The following is a 20,805-nucleotide window of genomic DNA, read 5'->3' as shown; positions in this document are numbered from 1 at the left end:
GAATCATAATACGTTTTTAGTATGCGCAATAATCATAAATAATTTTTGGGCATACGCCAAACTTTGCAGTCACTTCTTGTGGGTATACACGTGGATGCAAACTCCAAGATCACACACAGGCCAGAAATTGGTTAGAGTGACTGTGACGACATATTGAGTATGCAAACGTTTACTTGTGAGGTTACCTTTTTGAGACAGAGATAGTAGTGGTAGAATGTGACGCATTCGGTTAAAGCCAAAGATACCCAGGAAGCAATCAATATCGTTGGACAGGCAGGCTGTTGCTTACACCCCAACTTACCCCGCAGCTAGGCTGCCTTCCAAGACTACACCACGTCAAACGCGTTTTCACGCGCGATCTCAAATGTGTTACCAGGTCATCGAAAGATATTCGGTCTGTCGCTGCCTCTACTACAAGCACGATTGGGACCCATGTGCAGCGCATGGCCAACGAGGTCACACCACTCACGAGAGGACGGTCTTGGTAGGCTACGCCTGCTCATTACATTCGAAGGATATACGCGACAGCGGAGTCACAGATATCGTTGACAGTCTCCCAGACCTGGACGATAGTTCGGACGATGGCGAAAGCATCTTCTCTACCTCGATCGCGCTTAGCAGATGTACTTCATTCATCGCATCGGAGGGGCAAGACACCATCGCAGAGGTGCTTGAGGTGCTGCTAGAAGACCCTCACCTAAGCTGGCAGAAGCTGGCGCGCTCTCACACAGCGGATACTACTGAGATGAAGGTTAAAGATGTTCAATTCTTTCTAAGTGCATTCGAGAGGGATTTACGCGCAGAGGCTGACTCCACCCTGCAACACCATGCTTGCGCATTCTTGAGACGTCGCTTGCGTTACATTTCATCCAAGATCCACGAACGATTCAACATTGAAGAAATCCTCGCTTCTGATGCGTCCGTCGCCAATGAAGAGAAGGGTTCTGGATTGTTCCAGCAATTTCAGCCAATCGATTTGGAAGAAGCAGATCCAGCCCTCATGCCAGCATTCTCCAGTATCCGGGAATTTCTTTTCGGCGGAACCGCCTATGCGGCGCTGAAGGAAAATGTAAGAAACTTCGCACGGCATACGCGCAACTACGAAGAAGAGATAGTCGACATTCTTGTGAGAAATATACACCCACCCAGCGAGAATTTGGAATATCCTCCGAACCTTGAAGCGATACGCCCGTTCAGCCTGTTCAATATGTTTCTTACTGATCTTTCGAAAGAAGCAGAAATCCACATGATCTCTGCTTCCGATCGCGCCGGGATCAAGAGCGTTCAAGACAAGCTATCGAAGCTTGCAGCTAGAATGTACGCGTTGTGGACAGACCAAGTGCCATGGTGGCATTTTTATCCGCTCATACCAACCGACAGCAGCTGCCGATCATTTGCGAGTTCATCAGCAAACGCGATAGAAAGTCAGGGTGAAGTAGAGACTTTTGAGACATTCGTGTGCTCAAGCAGAGCTTTCTGGTGTCTGACAAAATCAGTCTCACCTCACGCATACAATATCACATGCGAGCCTAGCCATGTTCAGTCTTCCAGGACAGGAGGAACGCAAAGTACGAGTGATATATCGTTCTCCGTGCCGCGCATCATGTCAGTCCAATTTGGATGTGTAGGTTTTATTTGCACCACTTCCCAATCACACGCAAGCGGCTAAACCTCGACAGTTTTGCGGAGAGACCATCATTGACGACTACGGAGAGCTTTCTAAAGATGCTGTCGGCAACATCTTGCGACAGCTGAGACTACTATCAGTTCGTCAGATATATCAGCAAGCAGCCTCACAGCAATCGCAGCGGAAAAGAACGTCATTTTCGTTTCGGGGCCTTCTCGCCTCGTTTACTTCAAAAACAACACCAAAAGGCCGGCTTCCACAGCATGAACCGGTTAATCAAAAGGGCAATAATCTGAGCAGCGGGCCATGCGACATGCAGACCCAAACGAATCAGCATGAACACCACTTCATACACTGGTGTATTCCTTGGAGTCGCTACGCTACACGTATGTCTGCGCTGCAGTCATGCAAGTTCAAAACAGATGTCGATTTCTTCAGAGCCCTGAAGCAGCGCTACGAACAATCCAAGGAGCGATACAAGAGGTTGTTGTCGTTCAAGAAAGCAACAGCCTTGCGCTTTGTAAAGGCAAGTTCTTCTCACGCATCCAGAGCGCCATGTAGACTTGGCTGATAATATCTACAAGTTCCGCCTTTACCATCACCGGCTGGTAGATATTCACGAGATCAATGACATACCACCAGCGGACCAGAACCACGAATACGAATACTCACCCATGCCAGCTGATAGCATCCCACCGATCGGCCCGAATCTGTTGATGCACTTCTTCCTGCATCCGGAAGACAGCCCCTCATCCGCGGTTCTGCTTCCAAGCATACCGAAACGCAAGAATGATAAACTCGAGCCCTGTCCAGTGCGGGGAAGTAGGTGCGTGAAAGCGTTGGCTTCGACGATAGAACTATACTGACACGTACAGTATTGGCTGGGGGCTTGACGTCGATACCGGGGTTGACGAGCTAAAGCTCTTCGGTCTAGCTCTGCTTGGTACTTTGGCAAGCATCGTCTTCGGGCTTGTGTGGTCAGTGGTAAAACACGACATACAGGGCGCATTCGCTGTTGCAGGTTTCTTTTTCGCAATCTCCGCATTCACCATCGCGAGTGTCAAAGCGCTGGACTTTTAAGGTTTGTGTGGTAACACCCGAGTGGATGTAATATATTTTAGAGTTCTCTATTATACAGATTTGCCACACCGCTTCACTGATCCACCGCCTAGATCGTTGATCCACCACTGCCCGGTACTCTCTCTCCGCTCATCCACGCTGGAACGACAAATTCCGTTCGATAAGTAGCATGTCTAGGTACCTTTTTGTATAGTCTGGCCATAGGAGGCATGTACACTAGGTCCTTTTCGACTTCTCGATCGATCATGCTCTGCGCATACGGGCGTGTTCTCTCTACGCGCGCCGCACCCACAGAAGAGGCAGAATCCTCTGGTCCAATTCCCTCGCTGTTGTAAATTCCGTCATCCTCAGGATCGTACTCCCCGTCTCTGTCGTGCTGCTCATCTTCATATGCGGATGGAGCGCGGCTCCTGTTACGATGCTCTGAGGGGTGACGAGAGCTGGAGTATTGACTACCGACTTCGCTTGGGGCTCGCCCTCTGTGAGATCTCGCGTCGTACTCGACATCATCGTAGAATCGACTCGAGGCACTGTGTGCACGACCTGGTTGACCGGTTGAATGTCCAATGCGCTCGCGTGTGGAAGTACGGGTCTGAGAAGGGGCGTTGCGTTCGCGATGGCTATGACGACTCTTGCTGCTACCGGCTACGCTACGATTCTGCTCAGCGGCTTTGTGTGCATACTCCTCGTCAACCCGTGACTGAGCAATCGAGATCCTGCTTGATACCACACTGGGAGCTCTTCGTGGATACGGGGCAGGATGTGCTTCCGGGATATGTTCTTGGGTAGCGTTCACCTCGCTAGTAGCGTAAGAGCTGCGACTGCTGCGAGCTGCACTTGGCATCCTTTGTGCAGGTGGCGCATCGTAGTCTCTTCTAGAGGTACTACGACTGGACTTGGTCGTACTCTTGTTTGGAGGACGAAGAGCAGATGGCGGTTCAGGTGCTTCTGGTAATGGTGCGAGTTGACTCCCTACGCGGCTTAGTGGCTTATGGGTTCCCGACCTGCGGTCTTTCGCGACCTTCACGGAATAGCTGCTAGTCGATCTTGTATCCTTTCCTTTGACCTCCTGCTTGTAGTACGCATCTTCGCCCTCCGAGTTCAATCCGAAGGCTTCACCTTTTCTACGGACCCATTGGCTTTTCTTGGCATATGAGCCGGAGAACATGATGCTTGATGAATATGATCTTTCAAAGTATAGCGTATGATTTTTAAGCGATTCTCGATGAGTGGTGAGCTGTGAGAGGTGGTTTACGGGTTTAGAAGCAGGGAAGATAGCTGTTCTTTATCACTAGCAGATGTGAAATAGTCGCTGGCGCTCGAAATGCATGCTTCAATGAACGAGCACTAGGTTCATGCAACTATGTGTGAATGGATTTCATTGCCAGATTGACGCGCAATCATTCCATTAGTGGAAGCTGGAGGATGAGAGTGAAGTGTAACAGAACATTCGCATGATTAACGCCAAACGAAGGCTGTTAATGGTTCCAATACAAGCTTCTGCCACTAATATGCTTCCTGTCTAGTCTCGAGTAGGAATACAATTGCGATGCGGACATTAACAACCTTGAAACGGTTTGAGAGCACTTGCGATATTATGTGGAAGAAGATGCGGAACAAATGAGTGTACAAAGCTACTGCCTAGACTGGAAGTAGGTCCATACACCATTATTACTGGAAAAATTGGCTTTTTTCCGCCGTGAATACTGCAGATCCTCCTATCGACGCCCGCGCCTCCTGCCGCCGCCGAAGCCAGCACCAAAGCCCACACCGGGAATGTCAGGGCCCATACCACCAGGTATACGCATACCAGCCCCACCTCCAAAACCTCCAGCTCCATCCACTGGCTCGCCTATCCCTTGAGGCATTCCACGTTCTACATTTCCATAACAATCGTCGTCGTCATCGTCATCATCATCATCAAACATTCCCCCCATATTGCGGCGTTCGCCCACTCCATGGAGGCGAGGCGGTTTGAAGAGCTTGGCCCACTGATCCGTGTAGACTTTCTCCCACTCTTCGGCATCACCATATGCTTCCGTCAGCAACTCGTAGTATTCCGCTTGCGCCGACACTCGGTCTCTTTTGTTGAACCGGCCGTTAAGAGGGCTGTTGAACCCATTGTTGGACCGATATCGACTGAAGATATACGCCTCCAACTCGCTGGGCGGCTGGACGAAACGTTGTGCCCGGTCGGCTGGCATTGGCTCAAGACCATGATCTTTCCTGTGCTCATTGTGCCTTGCAAGTAATCTAGTTCTCTCTTTCATCCAAGCCTGGGCTGTCTCCGCTTTCTCTTCATCGGTGGGGAAGAGATGACTTTTGCCTTGTGCCTTTCCGAAAGGATAACCCCCGAAAGGATACCCCCCGGAAGACTTCCCACCTTTGCCGCGGCGCCTAATAAAGAAGGGGTCCATGTTTGGAGGAAGTAGGTATTGGTTTTTGACGTCAGTGTCAAGCCGGAGTTGTTGCTAAGTACCTCGGTACCTGTTTTGATGTAGATCGATGCAGAAGAAAGTATTGTAGGAAGTTGCACTTACCACAAGAGAGAGATGTTTTATACGAAGCAGCTAGGACTTATGATTGTGAAGAAGGTTCATGTGCTGTTGATGAGGCGTGAAGTGACGCCACGTACACTGCTGCGCTCGTCGGCTGGACTAAATGTTACAGACGCCATCAACATTCGATCGCCGTGACAATGCTTATTTATTAATCACGAGTTAATTGAATGATGCTACACAGACGTTGCGCACCGAGCCGCACACCTTGAACATACAGCCTATGCCTTAGACCTCGTTCAAATGAAAGTGGTCAGAGGAGCAGATAGAAAACATTGACTGTACTGACTGAATGGGCTTAAAGATGCGTTCGTCATACTATTCAGCAATTTCTAGTACTGCTACCGCCCATGTCTCCGACATCTCCCATCTCTGCTCAATACACGGATAGCAAACCCATCAAGCCTCCCTCAATCATGCATGTTCCAAGCAGAAGCCTTACCACCTCCAGCAGGCCAACGCGGGCCACGTCCACCCTCTTGACCTCTTCCTCCTCCCCCTCTACCATTTTCCCATCGACCAAAGCTATGATCTGGAACAGGCGGGCCTCCACGGCCCACATCCCTAATGTCCGGAAATCCAGCGTTAGGCCTTCCTCCTCCGCCTCGGCCATTGTCCCATCGCCCAAAGCTATGGTCTTGAATAGCTGGGTCGACACGGCCCGTCCCCATCATTTCCGCAAATCGCGCGCGACGCTCATCTCTCTTTCGCTTTGAAAAATTCAAAGGAGGAAGGTGATCAGGTATTTCAAAAGGCCCATCGTCTCCACGGTGCAAAGGTCCACCGACACCCATACGCATCAACTCATCCAGCTGTTCTTGCGGTCTGCGAGAAGGTCCGCGAGAAGGCCGTACCTCAGACGGTATATCATGAGTGTCACTGCGCCTTCTAAACTGAGGCAGCCCTTTTGAATTCCTCTCATAAAATTCCCTTACACGCGCCTCCCCTTCTACTCGTGCGTCTACATTCTTACGGTCCATACCTCCAGGATCCCTGGGACCGGGTATGGGTGACAACCATTCGTTTTTGCCGGGCTCGCCGTGATGATAGAGTGGGGGTGGGGTTTTGTAGCCTTTGAAGAAATTGAAAAGGCCCATAGCGTGTGGTTTGTGCTGCGAAAGATGTTGGTTCGTCGAGTTGACTTTGGATCACCGGAATTTGCTTGTAGGTGTCTTGTGGTATGTAGCAGGCAGTATGGGAGATTGTATCGCAGTAGACGTCGTGGTGCTGGGAGGTTAGGCTTGTCTTTATATTACAGGTTTACCGTGACCGCGACGTTCTGGACTGTGGAATTAGAAGGTCACTGTATGCTGTTGATGCATGATGGAGCCACGTCAGTTCTGTCACTCGTCACCTGCACAAGAGCGGTTGTTCTTGTGAACGTTTTTGTGATCATTGCCATGAAATTTGAACGTTGTCATAATATATACACGTTGACGAGCATGACTGGTGACAGCCAGCCACCTATCAACAGCTATTCTGAGATGTCTCAAAAGAATGCTGTGATACCCTCCTTCCTCCTCAGAGCGATGTGAAGGGAGATGTACACCACGATACCAAGACCCAGCATACCAGAGATGACGCCGAAGCCCATAAGGTACTTTGGCTTATCGTCGGCAGGGAAGAGGTATGCGCCGTAGATCTGCGCAAGGTTGCCCATCGCGTTGACAAGCGCAATCGCAATGGCCCTAACTTCCGGCTGCATGGATCCGAAGGTCGCACTAGCGAAAGATAGCGAAACGGCATTAGAGGACCAGAGTCCAGCGGCCATGAGTACAAGCAGCGCGTATCGCGCCTTGAATTCGTAGACGAACAATACGCAGATGGAAGTTATGAGCGCGAAACCGAGCCAGCCTGCGATGACAAGACCGCGGTGGTTGGAGATGGCGTCGGCGTAGTAGGTTGTGACTGCCGTGCAGACAAATGCGACGGCGTAGATGGGGACGGTCATGTATTGAGCGGTGACTGTGTCGGTGTATCCGAGACCGGTCATGAGCGTTGGGTAGAAGTACGAAAGGGTGGAGGAGCCGACAATGACCTGACATTTGTTAGTCGAAATCTTCGTGATTTGCGCATTGTGACTTACCATGTAGCCAAGGATGAAAGAAATAGTCCTCCAGTCGCAGATAGCCAGGCGGAAGGACTTTCCCTTGCCCATCCTCTCATCGCCTTCGGTATGTGTTTGGACACCGCCTTCCTTGAGTCGGGCAATAGCGATAGCGCGTTCGCGGTCGGTGAGGCGCTTGGTGTTGGCGGGGAAGTCCAGCAGGATGAAGTATGCGCACATAGCCCAAACAATAGTCGCAGCCCCCTCGATAATGAAAAGCCATCGCCATCTATTACAGAATTAGTCATGAGGTTTCGTCCAATAATCAAGGCTTGTTTCTTACCCGCGAAGACCACCAGTACCCTCCATGCCGCCAGTAATGGCACCTGCAAGAAGACCGCCAAATGCGCCACTGAGAATAGCCGCAGACATGTATACACCGAAACGCTTCGACTGCTCGTCCTTCTTGTACCAAGATGAGATAATTAGGAGGATACCTGGCGCGAAACCGGCTTCGAAAACACCAACGAGGATTCGGAGGGCGACAAGGTGCTTGAAATCGTGAATGACGGCCATGCAGCATGTCAATGCTCCCCAGATGATCATGATGGCGGGCAGGTAGACGGAAGGCTTGAGGCGAACCAAAAGCATGTTCGAAGGCGGCTCGAAGACGACGTAGGTAACGAAGAATACAACCAATGCGATGGAGTATTGCTCGGAGCTGAGCGATAGGTCGTCAGCCATACCGGCGATTTTCGCATTTCCGATACTAGATCTTGTCAGCCATCGCTACTACGTCACTTGAAATATAACTTACTTTGTGCGATCCATGTACGATAGCAGGTACATCAGCCAGATTGTCGGAAGGAGAAACAGGTCAATCTTGCGGACCAACTTTGCTTCTTCATCCTTCGTCCATGTGAAATCTTCGGTGACCTCGACATGTTTAGTGCTGTCCATCTCTTTGAAGTCGACTGGATCTTGAGAGTGGCGTGTCGACGACATGGTGTCCTGATCTGCGGTTTGACAGGTGCGACAGCGTTGTGACAGGAACGAAGCTGCAGTGGAAGGAACCGGCTTGCAGTGTTGCGGTAACCGTTGCGGATATCTCCAGATGGGTGCGACACCCGTGTAGCTTTATAGAAGGAAGATACCTCACCTCCACAGGTTTTGATGATGTTGGCTCAAAACAGCTTGGACCTCCCCAGATTGTGTTCGGGCCTTTTCCCTACCCCAGGTGCCCAGGTCGCATACTAGGAGCCGAAAGCCCGCTACAGGCCCGCTACAGACCCGCCTGCACCGATGACTTGACGGTTACGATTGGTTGTGGAACACGACAGAACATGTTCCATGCATGAACTCGCTGCGCGCCCGGCTATGTGGCTCGAGGCGAGCTATGTGCCACTAAGCGAAGGCAAAAGGTCGGAAGCTCACGTGTCTGTCGCGTCGGCGCGTTTGCTCGCCACGAGGCCATCGCGCCTCCGAAGATGGTTTGAGCCGAGTCTCAACAACACCCCGGCCTTGTGGACCTGGTTCGCGGCGCTCTCACCCGTGGGGTGTGTCTGGTACCGATCAACAGCACTCGGTTGCCACATGCCTTTGTGGGGTACCTAAATGCGATGTACTTAAACATGCGGGGTGCCAGCGAAGTGGTGGTGGTAACTCGATTTTCCATTCTCTCGCGAGACCTGCCCTCCCAAATATCCCCAAACCTTCGCAGCATACACTTGTAGACCAATCGGAAATGTCTCCCTCTGCCATCACACCGCAATCTGACCAGACAGCACCTGCTGGTCAGGCCGCCAGCGGTCAAGTCGAGCAAAGTATCCCAAATCCCGTCTACCTTACGACTGAGCCGAAGGAGGACTTTGACTGGAAGATAACCTTGAAGGGCAAAGTAGTCGCTATTACCGGTGCAAACAGAGGTCGGTGCATGTCGGAACTAGATTGCGGATAGATGCTGACCTTTTAGGCATTGGACTTGGTCTGGCGACAGTATGCCTCGCAAACGAAGCCGCTGAGATCTACTCTTTGGACCTCTTCGAGCCCGGCGAGGAGTTCCAGGCACTTCAACAGGCAAACCCCAAGCGCGTACACTACCTGCACTGCGATGTCACCTCTGAGGAGAGCGTCATCAAAGCCATTGACGAAATTGTGGCACAATCGGGCCGCATTGACGGTATGATCGCCAACGCCGGAATGACCAAGCACCAGCCCGCACTCAACTTCGACCGCCCGCAGCTCGAGCAGCTTTTCAACCTCAACGTTTTTGGCGCATACTTCTGCGCAACGGCAGCCGCGAAGAAGTTCATCGAGCTCGGTATCAAGGGGTCCATCGTCTTCACAGCGTCCATGACGTCCTACCGGCCAAACAGGGCAGCGCCATCAGCGCCATATGGAGGAACCAAGGGCGCAGTCCGCAATATGGCACACACACTCGCGATGGAATGGGCGAAGCACGGCATCCGCGTCAACTCGATATCCCCGGGTTTCGTGCGCACGCAGATGACTTACTACGTTGAGCGGGCGCCCGACTGGAACTTGAAGATGCAGTACTATGGCGGCATGCCTAGGTTGGCCGACCCCCGCGAACTTGGCGGCGCGTATGTGTACCTGCTCTCAGAAAGTGCCAGTTACACTACGGGTATCGATATTCCTGTTGCGGGTATTGTCGGCGCCTGGTAGAGGTTTTGATTGCTTCTTCGTCGCGCTACATGCATTGGGTGGAGTTCTTAACTGCCGGCTGGCTGGGATATATCTAGAGTTAATTCAACGCGTCTTCGTCCAATTCTCGTCCCCACTAGAAATGCGAAGTGATGTGTGTCGATGTTGGTGCGGTTGTTGGGGTTGATGCTGATGATGCGGTGGTGCTGACTGTGAAGGATGTAGCGATCCGCCTCAAACGGAAAGAACCCGGAACGGCACAACCACGACTGACTAAGCACTTCCTGGCATTGTACACAACAAGTCGCTGTCATCAAAATACCTCCTTTCTGCAAAAACGCAACTTCTTCACTTCACAAAAAGACTTCAGGACTGTATCATGGCCATCAGGCCCCCCAACTTCTGCCGGTGGTGGACAGTGCTTTGGACTGGCGCGGGGTCCTAGAACTGTATCCGACGCGGGCCTTTTGCGAAATTGCCACAGTTTCCCAACCACCGTCTGATCGCCTTTCCTAGGTTCGCGAGATATCAACAACTGGGCTCCGCATGCGCTGTGTCATCCTGGACTAGTCTGAAGCCTGTCCCGTTGGTCAGAGACTCGTTCCCCACGGCAGGCCTAACCGCCGAAGCGGATCCTCGAGGGCCAAGCGAAGTTCCACCAGCATGCGCAACATCATTCGTGATGCAAGCATCGTCAACAGGCAATCCCAAGCCGCGCAAGCCCCGTCCCTCACGAGCGCGAGTAAGTTTGCCTATCTCCACTGCATGTGAGAGCTATACTGACTCGACGCTTCTCTTGCAGGGCTTACGTACGACAACTGGATGGTAAGCTGTTCCCTCAGCACGTGTTATCTTGTCTCACCCCATGGTGAAGCTCGCTAGCCCGATCAGCGGCAGCGTGCAAAGTATACAGTTGATCATTAGCTAACACAGACAGCCTAACCTGTAGACGAAGGAGGGTGAAATGTGACGAGCTAAGACCGCGATGCGCAACATGCAGCAAATCCGACAGAGAGTGCTTATGGCCATCACCTAATGACCCTCCTGGAGGTGCAGCAAGCAATGCCTCTGGCTCTGTACAGTCTGACACGTCGCCGGCTCAAGATGCCTCTTCTATTGCCACTACATCACCGGCGCCTGCCAGACGAGCGATCCCACCTGAAATTGATCCTCAGCTTTGGAACGCTTCTCCCGAGCTCCTGTTTGAATCGCCATCGACTGTAATCAACTCGTTACCTTCTCCCAACTCCGCACCTCTAGCTTATTACGACCTGCTTGCTGAAGATGCCATCAACAACATCGACAAGTACAATCTCAATGTGGACCTAGACAGGAACAACTTGTCCAGACAGCAAAGTCCAGCAACCGACGCAGCAAGCTCTGATCGACACCCGCTTTCATATGAACGAACGGAGGATGCCGATCCATCGGGACACGAGCCGTGGAACTGTATCGATGTCATACCCATGTCGGACGACGAGCTTGTGCTCTTCCAACACTACGTCAATGTCATTGGTCCCATTTTGGACTTGAACGACCCTTCTAAGCAGTTCACATACACTGTTCCTTCTCTAGCGGTCCACAATGTTGGCCTTTTGAAGTCTTTGCTCGCCGTGTCAGCGCGGCACATGGCACTTCTGAACGAGCCACAGCTTCGTCGGCTCAACATACATGATCCGGAACCAGGCGCTGAAGACGGCAGGACCAGACAACTTCATAGCCCGTTAATTCAGGTGGCGACGCAGTATTACTATGAGACTCTGCACTATTTATCGAAGAATCTCTTTTATCCGTCCTACAATAAGTCCAGGGAGATAATATCAACCTCCATACTCATCAGCACATATGAGATGTGGGACTCTGAGGGCCAGTACAGTAATGGAGCCTGGGAGAGACATCTTCGTGGCATATTTTGGATACAACGCAGTCAGAACAACAACGGAGAGTCTCCGGATCCGCTCCGGAGAGCTGCCTGGTGGCAATGGATACGTCAAGACACTTGGGTTGCGTTCCGCGAAGGACGAAGGGTGCTCACTATCTGGCGGCCTACCAAGCGTTTGATGGATCTCAGTCCGGATGAACTTGCGTTGCGGATCGTGTACATATGTGGAAGATGTGTGGACTTTGCGGCAAACGAAAAGAAGTACGATCTGAACACGCGCATCGAACAAGCTGGAAAGCTCTTACAAGCGCTAGAGGACTGGCATGCGGCGCTCCCAATGTCCTTTCAACCCATCCATCGCGGCCCTCTACCTGGACCTGGCGCTCTGTTTACACCCATCTGGATCCATCCTCCTTCGTATGCAGCTGCCATGCAAACATTTCACTTTGCGCGAATCATCGTTCTCATCAATCAGCCATCGATGGGAGGTGTGGACGAGTTCAGAATTCGACAGCGCACTCTGGACGAAAGTGTAGACATGATCTGCGGCATCGCCATAACGCATCAAGGCAGAGATATCGCGAGCGCCATGGTCAACTTCAAGTCTATCTATGCTGGTAAGCTTTATCAAACGCACGTCGTTCAACACAATGCTTACATTTTCTAGCGGGTCTATGCGTTCAGAACCCTGTCAAACAAACCGCTATCTTGCATCTTCTCGAGCAAACACTTGACATAACCAAGTTTCCACCCAAGACATTACTCACTGATCTCACCAGCTATTGGCGAGCCGAATCATAACCTTCGATATCGTGCCGAATGCAGCTCAAGTCCGACCTTCCTCCATGAGTGCATATCAATTTCGTCATCGCGGCAATGCGGCATCTGTCGGACCGCAGGAAAACAGACTTTCAGCCGCATGTTCAGCCGCACTTGCCTTGACTCCACTGCGATGCAGGTGTGGTTCCGATGAGTTGGTCGCATGACTCGCATCCGGGTCAAGATCAGGAAAGCATGACAAGGTCAAAGTGTCACGTTGCGAGGCAGAAGTCGGAGGTTGTAGCGGAGCAGACTCTTATTCAAGCTCGCCTTCCCCACAGACCCCACACGGAGATGTATGTTCGCCGTCGTGCAATTCCCTGCAGAGATGGAGTAGAAGCGGGGTACATGTTGGAGGGCCGATCGCCTCTCTGGGATGGTTGGGCCTCGTTACGAGGCACATCGGCTAAGGCCCGTCGGGCGGTTCCATCGTGCCCGCCGCGTCGCTCGCAACTCCGTCAAGGCCATCCACAGCTGCTCGCGACGAGCACCAATGACAGTCCTCAAACTCCGCGGCTTTCCCGAATCAATAAGCCGCGGGGACATGATAATAGCTTCAGTTCCGAGACGGTTCCGACATGGTGAATTGAATGCGCTCGAATTCTCCCAACACTACATAATAATACGATAGAACATCAAAGACATCATCGATATACATCATTCTACAGCCATCATGCCAGTCAGCAAAGATAATCGTACGCTCGCCATACTCAATGCCGCTGCCTCAGGCAACTACGGCGTCATGGCCGCAATCGCGTACGACACCTTCTACACGTATCAATCACGATGCTAATTGGACTGCAGCTACAACGTTGAGCAACTCACAGCTCTCGTTCGCGCAGCCGAGTCAAGAAAATCGCCCCTCATTATCCAACTCTTCCCGTCGACCCTCAAACAACTACCCCTCCTCGCGCATGCCGCAGCGCACGCCGTGAAGACCGCGACAGTACCTCTCTCCCTACACATCGACCACGCGCAAGATGTCGAGCACATTCGGGAAATCATCGCGACACTCCCTGTCGATTCAGTTATGGTGGACATGTCACATTATGACGAGGCTGAGAATCTAGAGAAGACGAGGATATTGACCAAAGAATGCCAAGACAAGGGTATCGCAGTAGAAGCAGAGAGCGGACGGATAAATGGTGGTGAGGACGGTATTGCTGATACGGGGGACCTTGAAGGTATGTCATACCAAATTCTTATAATTTAGAGATGAAGAGTAAATACTGACTTTGCCAGCGCTCTTCACATCCCCCGAAGACGTCGACAACTTCATCGCCGCGGGCGTCGATATCCTCGCTCCCTCAATCGGCAACGTCCACGGCGATTACGGCCCAGCCGGACCGAAAGAAGGACAACTACACTACGACCGCCTCGAAGCGATCGACAAGCAAATTAATAAGCGCGTTCTCGTCGCATTACACGGTACCAATGATTTCCCGCCTGAGGTCATGCAACGGTGCATACGATCTGGTGCTGTTAAGCTGAATGTGAATAAGTTGTTGCTGGAGCCCGGCAACGAGGTTTTGAGAAAGAACGCGCCAACGACGCCGCTGGCGAAGTTGATTGACATGCAAATGGATGTTATACAGGAGGCGACGGAGAGGTGGATGGATATTTGTGGGAGCAGTGGGAAGGGCGTTAAGGCGCCGTAGGGTGGTTACGTTGGATTTCAGTCGAATTGATCTTAGCCATGGATCACATGATACCTTCGCATCTTTATCAGACCACAAAGCCTGTAGTATGGCGTAAGCTGCTGCGACTTATACCTGAGCTTTACTGCTGAGTGTAGAAGCAAGTTGTGCAAAGCCAAGCCAAGCCCGGTGCGAGCAGATCTCTTTTCTTCTCTCAACAGAGAAGAGTCTGCGCCTTTAAATGATTCTGTATGCTATTGTTTCGTGGAGGCCACTGGCCTCGATCTGTGGTTCTTTTTTATAGGATACGGCCTACAGCATTGTAGTGTTGTAAAAACAAAAGCGTCCACACCGAACACATGCATCAACGACAATTATCCTTAATTACTTTCCAAGGTAATACATCACTTAACGTCTATTCTTTCCTCTGTCATTGAAGTTCCTCGCAAGCCCCAGTCCATCATCCAGCAACAGCGCGCAACCACCACGCCGCCGTCCCTCCCGTCCGCAAAAAAATCGCCAACGTCCCAAAAAACACTCAACTTCTTCCCACGCATCACCTAACCATCTAAATAACGCAGAGATTGGCAAAAGAAAGGTCTTGCCCGGAATCGAACCGGGGTTGCCGGAAGACACTGATTTTGAGATCAGAATCCGGAGTGATAACCGCTACCTATATGGTGATTAGCGGGGGCAAGCTGGAAGTGGGAATCTGTGAAGACGTACACTACAAAACCGATGGCAATTTGGAAATTACAACATTTATAATGAGTCTAGTAGGCCCTGTACGCGGCAGTGGACGGTGAACAGAAAGATTGGTTGAGAAATTTGATGTGTGGGTGTTTGAGTGTGATGTGGGGCTGGCTGATGAGGGGTAGGTTTGTTGGCCGACCCCGCCGAATCATGTTGAGTGGAAGAATTTTACGTGCGTGGATGGGAACGTTAACCCCGCCACCTCATACAAGGAAATAACTGAACAGGTCTGGAGACTACATCAAGATAGATGGTACAAAGTGAGAGATGTAACGTCGATGTAGGTCCCAGGGTGTTCAGCTTTTTCCAAGGTTGACGTGCTGCACTGCCGTTGTGATCCTCGATTATCGATGCGCTGATCACGGTCTAACTTTCTTTGATGGTGGTATCAGTATTCGATAACTTTCCGGTCCAATCCTTGCCTTCCAGCTGTATCGATCAAGTATATATGTCCAGATAACGCGACGAACGACACGTCCAAGCAGGGTGTAGAATTGGTTGAGGGAATCCGGGATGGGTTTGACTCGTTTGATCCAGGTTCACTTGCTAGACTATCACATGTCATCGCGAGGGAGTCAGGGGGTATGGCGCCAGACGAAGTGTGCATAACTATGGACTCCGAACAAGACGTACCACTATGGCTACTCCCGCTGCCTAAGATCCTCCCAGCTACTATTGCGTCTCCGATACTGATGCAGTTGAACCGTTTCTCTTGTGTCTAGCGTCCCTACATCATTACCTCCTTCTCCTTGACCACGACGCGCCTTGCTCGGCACCACAACATCCATCTCCCAACTCATACGTTCATCAATGCGACTCCACCGTCTCTCAGCCCACTCCATCTGCTTCTCCACATGCGTCGTCGCTTCATCAGCGAGCGCGTGGTCTTCGAAGAGGAACGCGAGTTCTTCCAAAGTGCGGCCGTAGGTTTCGGGAAACATGAAGTACTGTGCAGATGTATCAGTTGATGCATCCCATTCCAAGAATATGTACAGGGCAAACCCCCGCGGAAGTGAAGATGACTTACGATGAAGACGATCTCAAACCCCAGCCAAGCGCAATACATAATCAGCCACTTTCCCTGAACGTGCTTCAACCCAATGGGGTTAAGTATCGTGGTCGTGAAAACCGCCGTCCGGCTAAAGAACTGAAAGATAGTAATCCCCTTCGTCCGCTGCGCAAATGGGAACAACTCGACCAAAAAAGCTGCGACTCCATTAGCATTCTTCTCACCATCAAACACGCTCGCACTGACTTACTGTAGGTCAACGCATTATACCCAATATTATAACACATCTGATACAAAAAGATGATCGCAATCGTCAGCCTCGCAGGTTCAATCCTCTTCGTAGCCGTATATCGCTGCATCGCCACCGTCCACGCGACATAACAACACAACAGACTACTAGCGCAGATGAGATACATTTTCCTGCGCGGAAACCGCCTCACCAATAGCGAGATACACACCGCATTCACCAGATTCCAGCTATTGAGCCCGACATTCACTTTCCCGACAAAGCCAGGGTCGTCGTACCCGATCATGTTGAGCAGCTGGTTGAGGTAGTAGCTTAATAATGTGTTTCCAGACCATTGGGTGAAGAGGCCGAGGAAAGAACCGATTATCACGCGCTTGCGTAGACCGGGGACGGCGATCATTTCGCGCCAGGAGCGTTTGGAATGTTCGAGTTCGATGCGGATGGTGTGTTCGATTTGGGCCATTTCTGCGGCGGCGAAGGGCGAGGTTGTGGCGCCTTCGGCGTGGTAGGTTATTAGTGTGGCGTAGGCTTCTTCGCGGCGGTCTTTGGAGATGAGGAAGCGTGGGGATTCGGGGATCATGCTGGGGAGGTTAGCTTAGTGAGATTTTGGAAGCAGTGGGAATGAGGCGGGTACAAGATGAAGACGATTTGGAGTAATGATGGGCCGGCCTGGAGTAGTGAAGGTATGCGCCAGGCCCAGTCGTCTTTCAGGCTTTGGGTCCCATATGATACGCCAGCTGCTATGAGCGAGCCTACGAACCAGAGTGCGTTGAAGAGAGATGTCATGATAGGTCGTTCCTTTGGATATGCAAGCTCGCCCATGAGTGATGAACCTGCGATGATGCAGAAGGGTATGCCGAAACCGAGGATGAAGCGCGCGCCGACGTACATGCCAGCTACAACGTGTTAGCATAAGCTTCATCTGATGATTGAACGTTCAGTCCTACCGCTAATGGAGAAGGCTTGTACTACAGATCCTACGACCATGATCCAAGAGCCTAGGAAGATTGCCCATCGTCGGCCAAATCTATCGTTCACGTACGGCACCAGTGGAAGAGCGCAGATTGCGCCAAGGTTGTATGCTGAAGACATGATACCGAGAAGCGCCCCTTGTGGGTTATTGAAGTCTACGTTGTCAGCAACGGCATGATGTGGCCGAAACCTCGACTTACAGAGCCGCCATGTTGGCGCGATTTGCACTGCGTTGATCATCTGTGAATCGAATCCAGAAGTCATCTCAATCCCAATACACGTCGGCAGCAAGAGTGCATACAGCCTCCTCAAATTCCGCTTTCTGTACCAAGGTATCTGGTCCTGTTCAACGATGCGCGTCAATATCGGTTCCGCCTGCCTCGCAGCCGCCGCAGCGCCAACAGGCGCCATCTTTGGTATCACACTTCAGACTGCAGTTCCAGCAGAAGTCGAGGGAATGTCACTAGAAAGATAAACGAAGCAGTGGCGGCTAGTAGTGATGGGCGTCCGGGGCGTGCGGACATGCCCATTAGTTCTATATACCCCAGATTTGTGCGGCGCATCATGGCTCGTATCATCAAACTGCATGCAGGTGAGAAAGCGAAACCGGAAGGGCTGTGGTAGAGTTGTGCTGGGGTAGGAGTGCATTGACCTTTGCCCCGCACCCGGGCGATGTTGGTGGTCATATACGAGGTCCAGTAACGAATCAAGGATCGTCCTTAAAGTTGTGGTACGCGGATAGAGTAGTACGCCACGCAGATTCGCTTTTGTGTCGCTGCTCGTATGACTGTGGGCATGAAACACACACGCACCTGCGTAATGTTTGTTCGGCGCTATGCGACAAAGGAATCTGCAAGTCGGAGCCAAACGACGTGCGCATGATACACGATGACATCTCATACTCGATGTAAGTTTCCTCAACCCGAGGACATGCCAAGAGGGGTAAAGTACCCAGTAAGAATTTGATTAGCGATACCAACTCGACGGCCAGCATGTTCCAGAATGGTCAGCACGGCACCGCATCCGGAGGACGAACCTTCGGCTCCATGGCATTGGATATACAAGCAGGATATAATGAGCCGATTGCGGGAGATGGACAACAGTGGGCCGTGCGCGGTATGTCTTATGGTAAGCGATGCGGTGTAAGTAAGCGATGGTGTCTGACGGACTACTCCAGATGCTGTGAACGTATCGTAAACTCAGCGCTGCCTCTGACCGGCTGTTGCACTGACGCAGTGTAGGCGACCGGTGAATAACTGACTGTATTGGAGGATAAAGTTTAAATCGTATGTATTCACAAGAGCTCTTTCGGACACGAACGCGATGTCCAACTCTAGGCGAAGGAAGGCTGCAACTTTCCCGCAATCCTTTCTGATATGCGCTCTGGCAGTAAGCTCTCATACATGTGATCTGTCCACTCACAACAGATTCTTCGTGTATACGCCGGGTCGATAATCTCCTCGATGCCGAACGCGTTCGCAGTACGAACTGGGTTCATCAATCGCTTGTACTCGTTTTCCAATTCTGTATAACGCCTGTCGCGCGCTTCTTTGCCCTCTTTCCTCTCAATCTCCTTGAGTTCAAACGAATGTCCAACTTCAATGCCACCCTCGAGTGGTAAGGAGCCCCACACGCCGGACGGCCAAGCGACGCGCATGCGTGGGTCGCGGCAGTCTAGCATGATGCCGCCTGCTACGCCGTAGACGCGTCGCACAATGACGTTGAAGATGGGCATGGTCGTGCTGTAATAGGTCGCAGCGAGAGTGACGCCGTGCCGCATCGTTGCAGTGCGCTCTGCAACGGTTCCTATCGCGTAGCCTGGAACGTCGACGAATTGGACGAGTGGGAGGTTGAATACGTCTAGGAACTTTAGCATGCGTGTAATCTTCTGCGAACCCAATGCATCCAGCGCGCCGGCATTCTGCTCGCAGTTGAGAGAGACTATGCCGACCGGTTTGCCTGTGAAACGCGCAAGGCCTACTATGGCCGTAGTACCCCAAAGGGCTCCAATCTCGAAGAATGAGCCTTGGTCGACAACTTCGGTAATGATGGCCCGCGGGTTGTACATGCGGTTCTTAGAACGCGGTATGATAGATCGGAGGTTTTTGGACATTCGGTCGATTGGGTCAGAGCAGTCGATTGCTGGAGGCAGCTTCGTACCGCAGTCGGGCAGGTAGCTCAAAACCGTGCGTATCTGTTCAAAGCAGCCCGCCTCGTCCGGCGCCAGGTTATCGATTGTGCCATTGGTGCAATGCATTGCGGGCCCACCAAGATCTGTAAAGGAAAGACCCTCCTCGAATGTCGCGTTCTTGACAACACTGGGACCAGCGTTGAACAAAGATCCAATATCTGCAGCCATGACCGAGAAGTGGCAGGCCACAACACGAGCTGCTCCTAGACCAATCGCCGGGCCTACCACGGCGCCAAGATTCGGTATTCCCACGTTGAGTTGCTGTACGACTTGGGCGAAGGAGGGTAGCGGAGGGACGTAGGAGAAGCCTGTGGAGCGAATGGTCGTGACGGAACCGCCACCTGATGAGCCATCGACGAGTTTGACGATGGGAAGCTTCAACGCGATTGCGAGCTTCTCCATATATATCTGCAGTCGTCAGTACTAGCATGGATCAATGCAATGAATCGAACTCACGGTCTTCTCCATAAGCGCGCCATCAGCGTGTCCAGCGCGTATGGAGAAGTCATCGGCCGTGAACACAATCTTTCGACCGCGTAATCGTCCGAAGCCTACCCGCCGTCAGTACATCTTCCCAATGCCGTCCATAGTACATACCCTGCACGTTGTTCGAAGGCACGTAGTCTTCTGGTTCTTCTTTCACCGGCCCTAACTGCTTCCACTTGACTGTCCCACTCACGCTGCCCACCTCCTGGAAGCTCCCCGGATCAAGCAGCTGCTCGACTCTTTCGCGCACCCATAGTTTCCCTGCCTGCTTCTGCCTCACGTAGCCCCTATTGTTCTTGTCTGGCGTCGCGGCACTTTTGCGCAGAGTCGCGATCTGCCCAAGGATGTCTGAGTAATCAGCGGGCAGATCTGCGTCTGCTCCCTTTCGTCGTCGTCGCTTGGGCGTGTTGGGCGCGATGTGGGAGCTGACCTGGGCGAGTCGGTCTTTGGCGGTTTCTGATGACGTCGACGCGTCTTTGGGCGAGGGCTTTGGCCCGGGCTCGTCACCAGCCATGACTGTTGATGAAGTATGATTGAGGGTGTTTCCGAGCTCCAGTGATGGAGCGACAACGAAATCGTCACATCTCGATGATGCGGACCAAGATGGGATGGTTGTGTTAGAATGTTGGGGTAGAGCTGGGGAACCGAGGCATCTTCAAGCTCCCCGCGCTTGCCCTCCTCCATCGCACTCCACCAGAACGCGACCATGTCATTGTGGATGAATTGAATGTTCAACAAGCGTCCTGCTTTAACATTCGACCCAAATCGCATTCCAGCTCTCAAAAAGCCTCCTTGACGACGGACAACGTGATCTCGCCTTACCTAGCCCAACG

The 20,805-nt window shown here is 51.9% G+C and overlaps 6 protein-coding genes across 6 annotated transcripts; 3 read left to right on the top strand and 3 right to left on the bottom strand.

Moving 5' to 3' along the window:
* Positions 1-6,754: 6,754 nt before the first annotated feature.
* J4E83_010206 (uncharacterized protein) lies at positions 6,755-8,317 on the bottom strand (the record flags this gene model as incomplete). The annotated part of the gene is made up of 4 exons (XM_049337088.1): positions 6,755-7,303; positions 7,352-7,601; positions 7,656-8,081; positions 8,130-8,317. 4 exons carry the CDS (start codon positions 8,315-8,317, stop codon positions 6,755-6,757), a joined length of 1,413 nt encoding a protein of 470 aa, XP_049183790.1.
* A 739-nt stretch (positions 8,318-9,056) lies between these two features.
* On the top strand, positions 9,057-9,997 carry J4E83_010205 (uncharacterized protein; the record flags this gene model as incomplete). The annotated part of the gene is made up of 2 exons (XM_049337087.1): positions 9,057-9,237; positions 9,285-9,997. The coding sequence occupies 2 exons, from the start codon at positions 9,057-9,059 to the stop codon at positions 9,995-9,997; spliced, it is 894 nt and encodes a 297-aa protein (XP_049183789.1).
* Positions 9,998-10,658: 661 nt separating this feature from the next.
* On the top strand, positions 10,659-12,659 carry J4E83_010204 (uncharacterized protein; the record flags this gene model as incomplete). Its single annotated transcript, XM_049337086.1, has 4 exons — positions 10,659-10,718; positions 10,779-10,801; positions 10,914-12,475; positions 12,526-12,659. 4 exons carry the CDS (start codon positions 10,659-10,661, stop codon positions 12,657-12,659), a joined length of 1,779 nt encoding a protein of 592 aa, XP_049183788.1.
* Positions 12,660-13,350: 691 nt separating this feature from the next.
* J4E83_010203 (uncharacterized protein) lies at positions 13,351-14,335 on the top strand (the record flags this gene model as incomplete). Its single annotated transcript, XM_049337085.1, has 3 exons — positions 13,351-13,433; positions 13,482-13,861; positions 13,920-14,335. 3 exons carry the CDS (start codon positions 13,351-13,353, stop codon positions 14,333-14,335), a joined length of 879 nt encoding a protein of 292 aa, XP_049183787.1.
* Positions 14,336-15,708: 1,373 nt separating this feature from the next.
* Positions 15,709-17,535, bottom strand: J4E83_010202 (uncharacterized protein; the record flags this gene model as incomplete). Its single annotated transcript, XM_049337084.1, has 7 exons — positions 15,709-16,014; positions 16,095-16,273; positions 16,327-16,363; positions 16,544-16,904; positions 16,958-17,219; positions 17,271-17,450; positions 17,496-17,535. The coding sequence occupies 7 exons, from the start codon at positions 17,533-17,535 to the stop codon at positions 15,709-15,711; spliced, it is 1,365 nt and encodes a 454-aa protein (XP_049183786.1).
* A 1,093-nt stretch (positions 17,536-18,628) lies between these two features.
* J4E83_010201 (uncharacterized protein) lies at positions 18,629-20,486 on the bottom strand (the record flags this gene model as incomplete). Its single annotated transcript, XM_049337083.1, has 3 exons — positions 18,629-19,894; positions 19,943-20,037; positions 20,084-20,486. 3 exons carry the CDS (start codon positions 20,484-20,486, stop codon positions 18,629-18,631), a joined length of 1,764 nt encoding a protein of 587 aa, XP_049183785.1.
* Between the last annotated feature and the right edge of the window lie 319 nt (positions 20,487-20,805).

Source organism: Alternaria metachromatica, assembly GCF_023757995.1.
Source record: "Alternaria metachromatica strain BMP 0045 chromosome Unknown scaffold_42, whole genome shotgun sequence".
Taxonomy (NCBI): domain Eukaryota; kingdom Fungi; phylum Ascomycota; class Dothideomycetes; order Pleosporales; family Pleosporaceae; genus Alternaria; species Alternaria metachromatica.
Note: the sequence above shows the minus strand (reverse complement) of the source record. Positions and strands in the feature narration are given on the sequence as shown.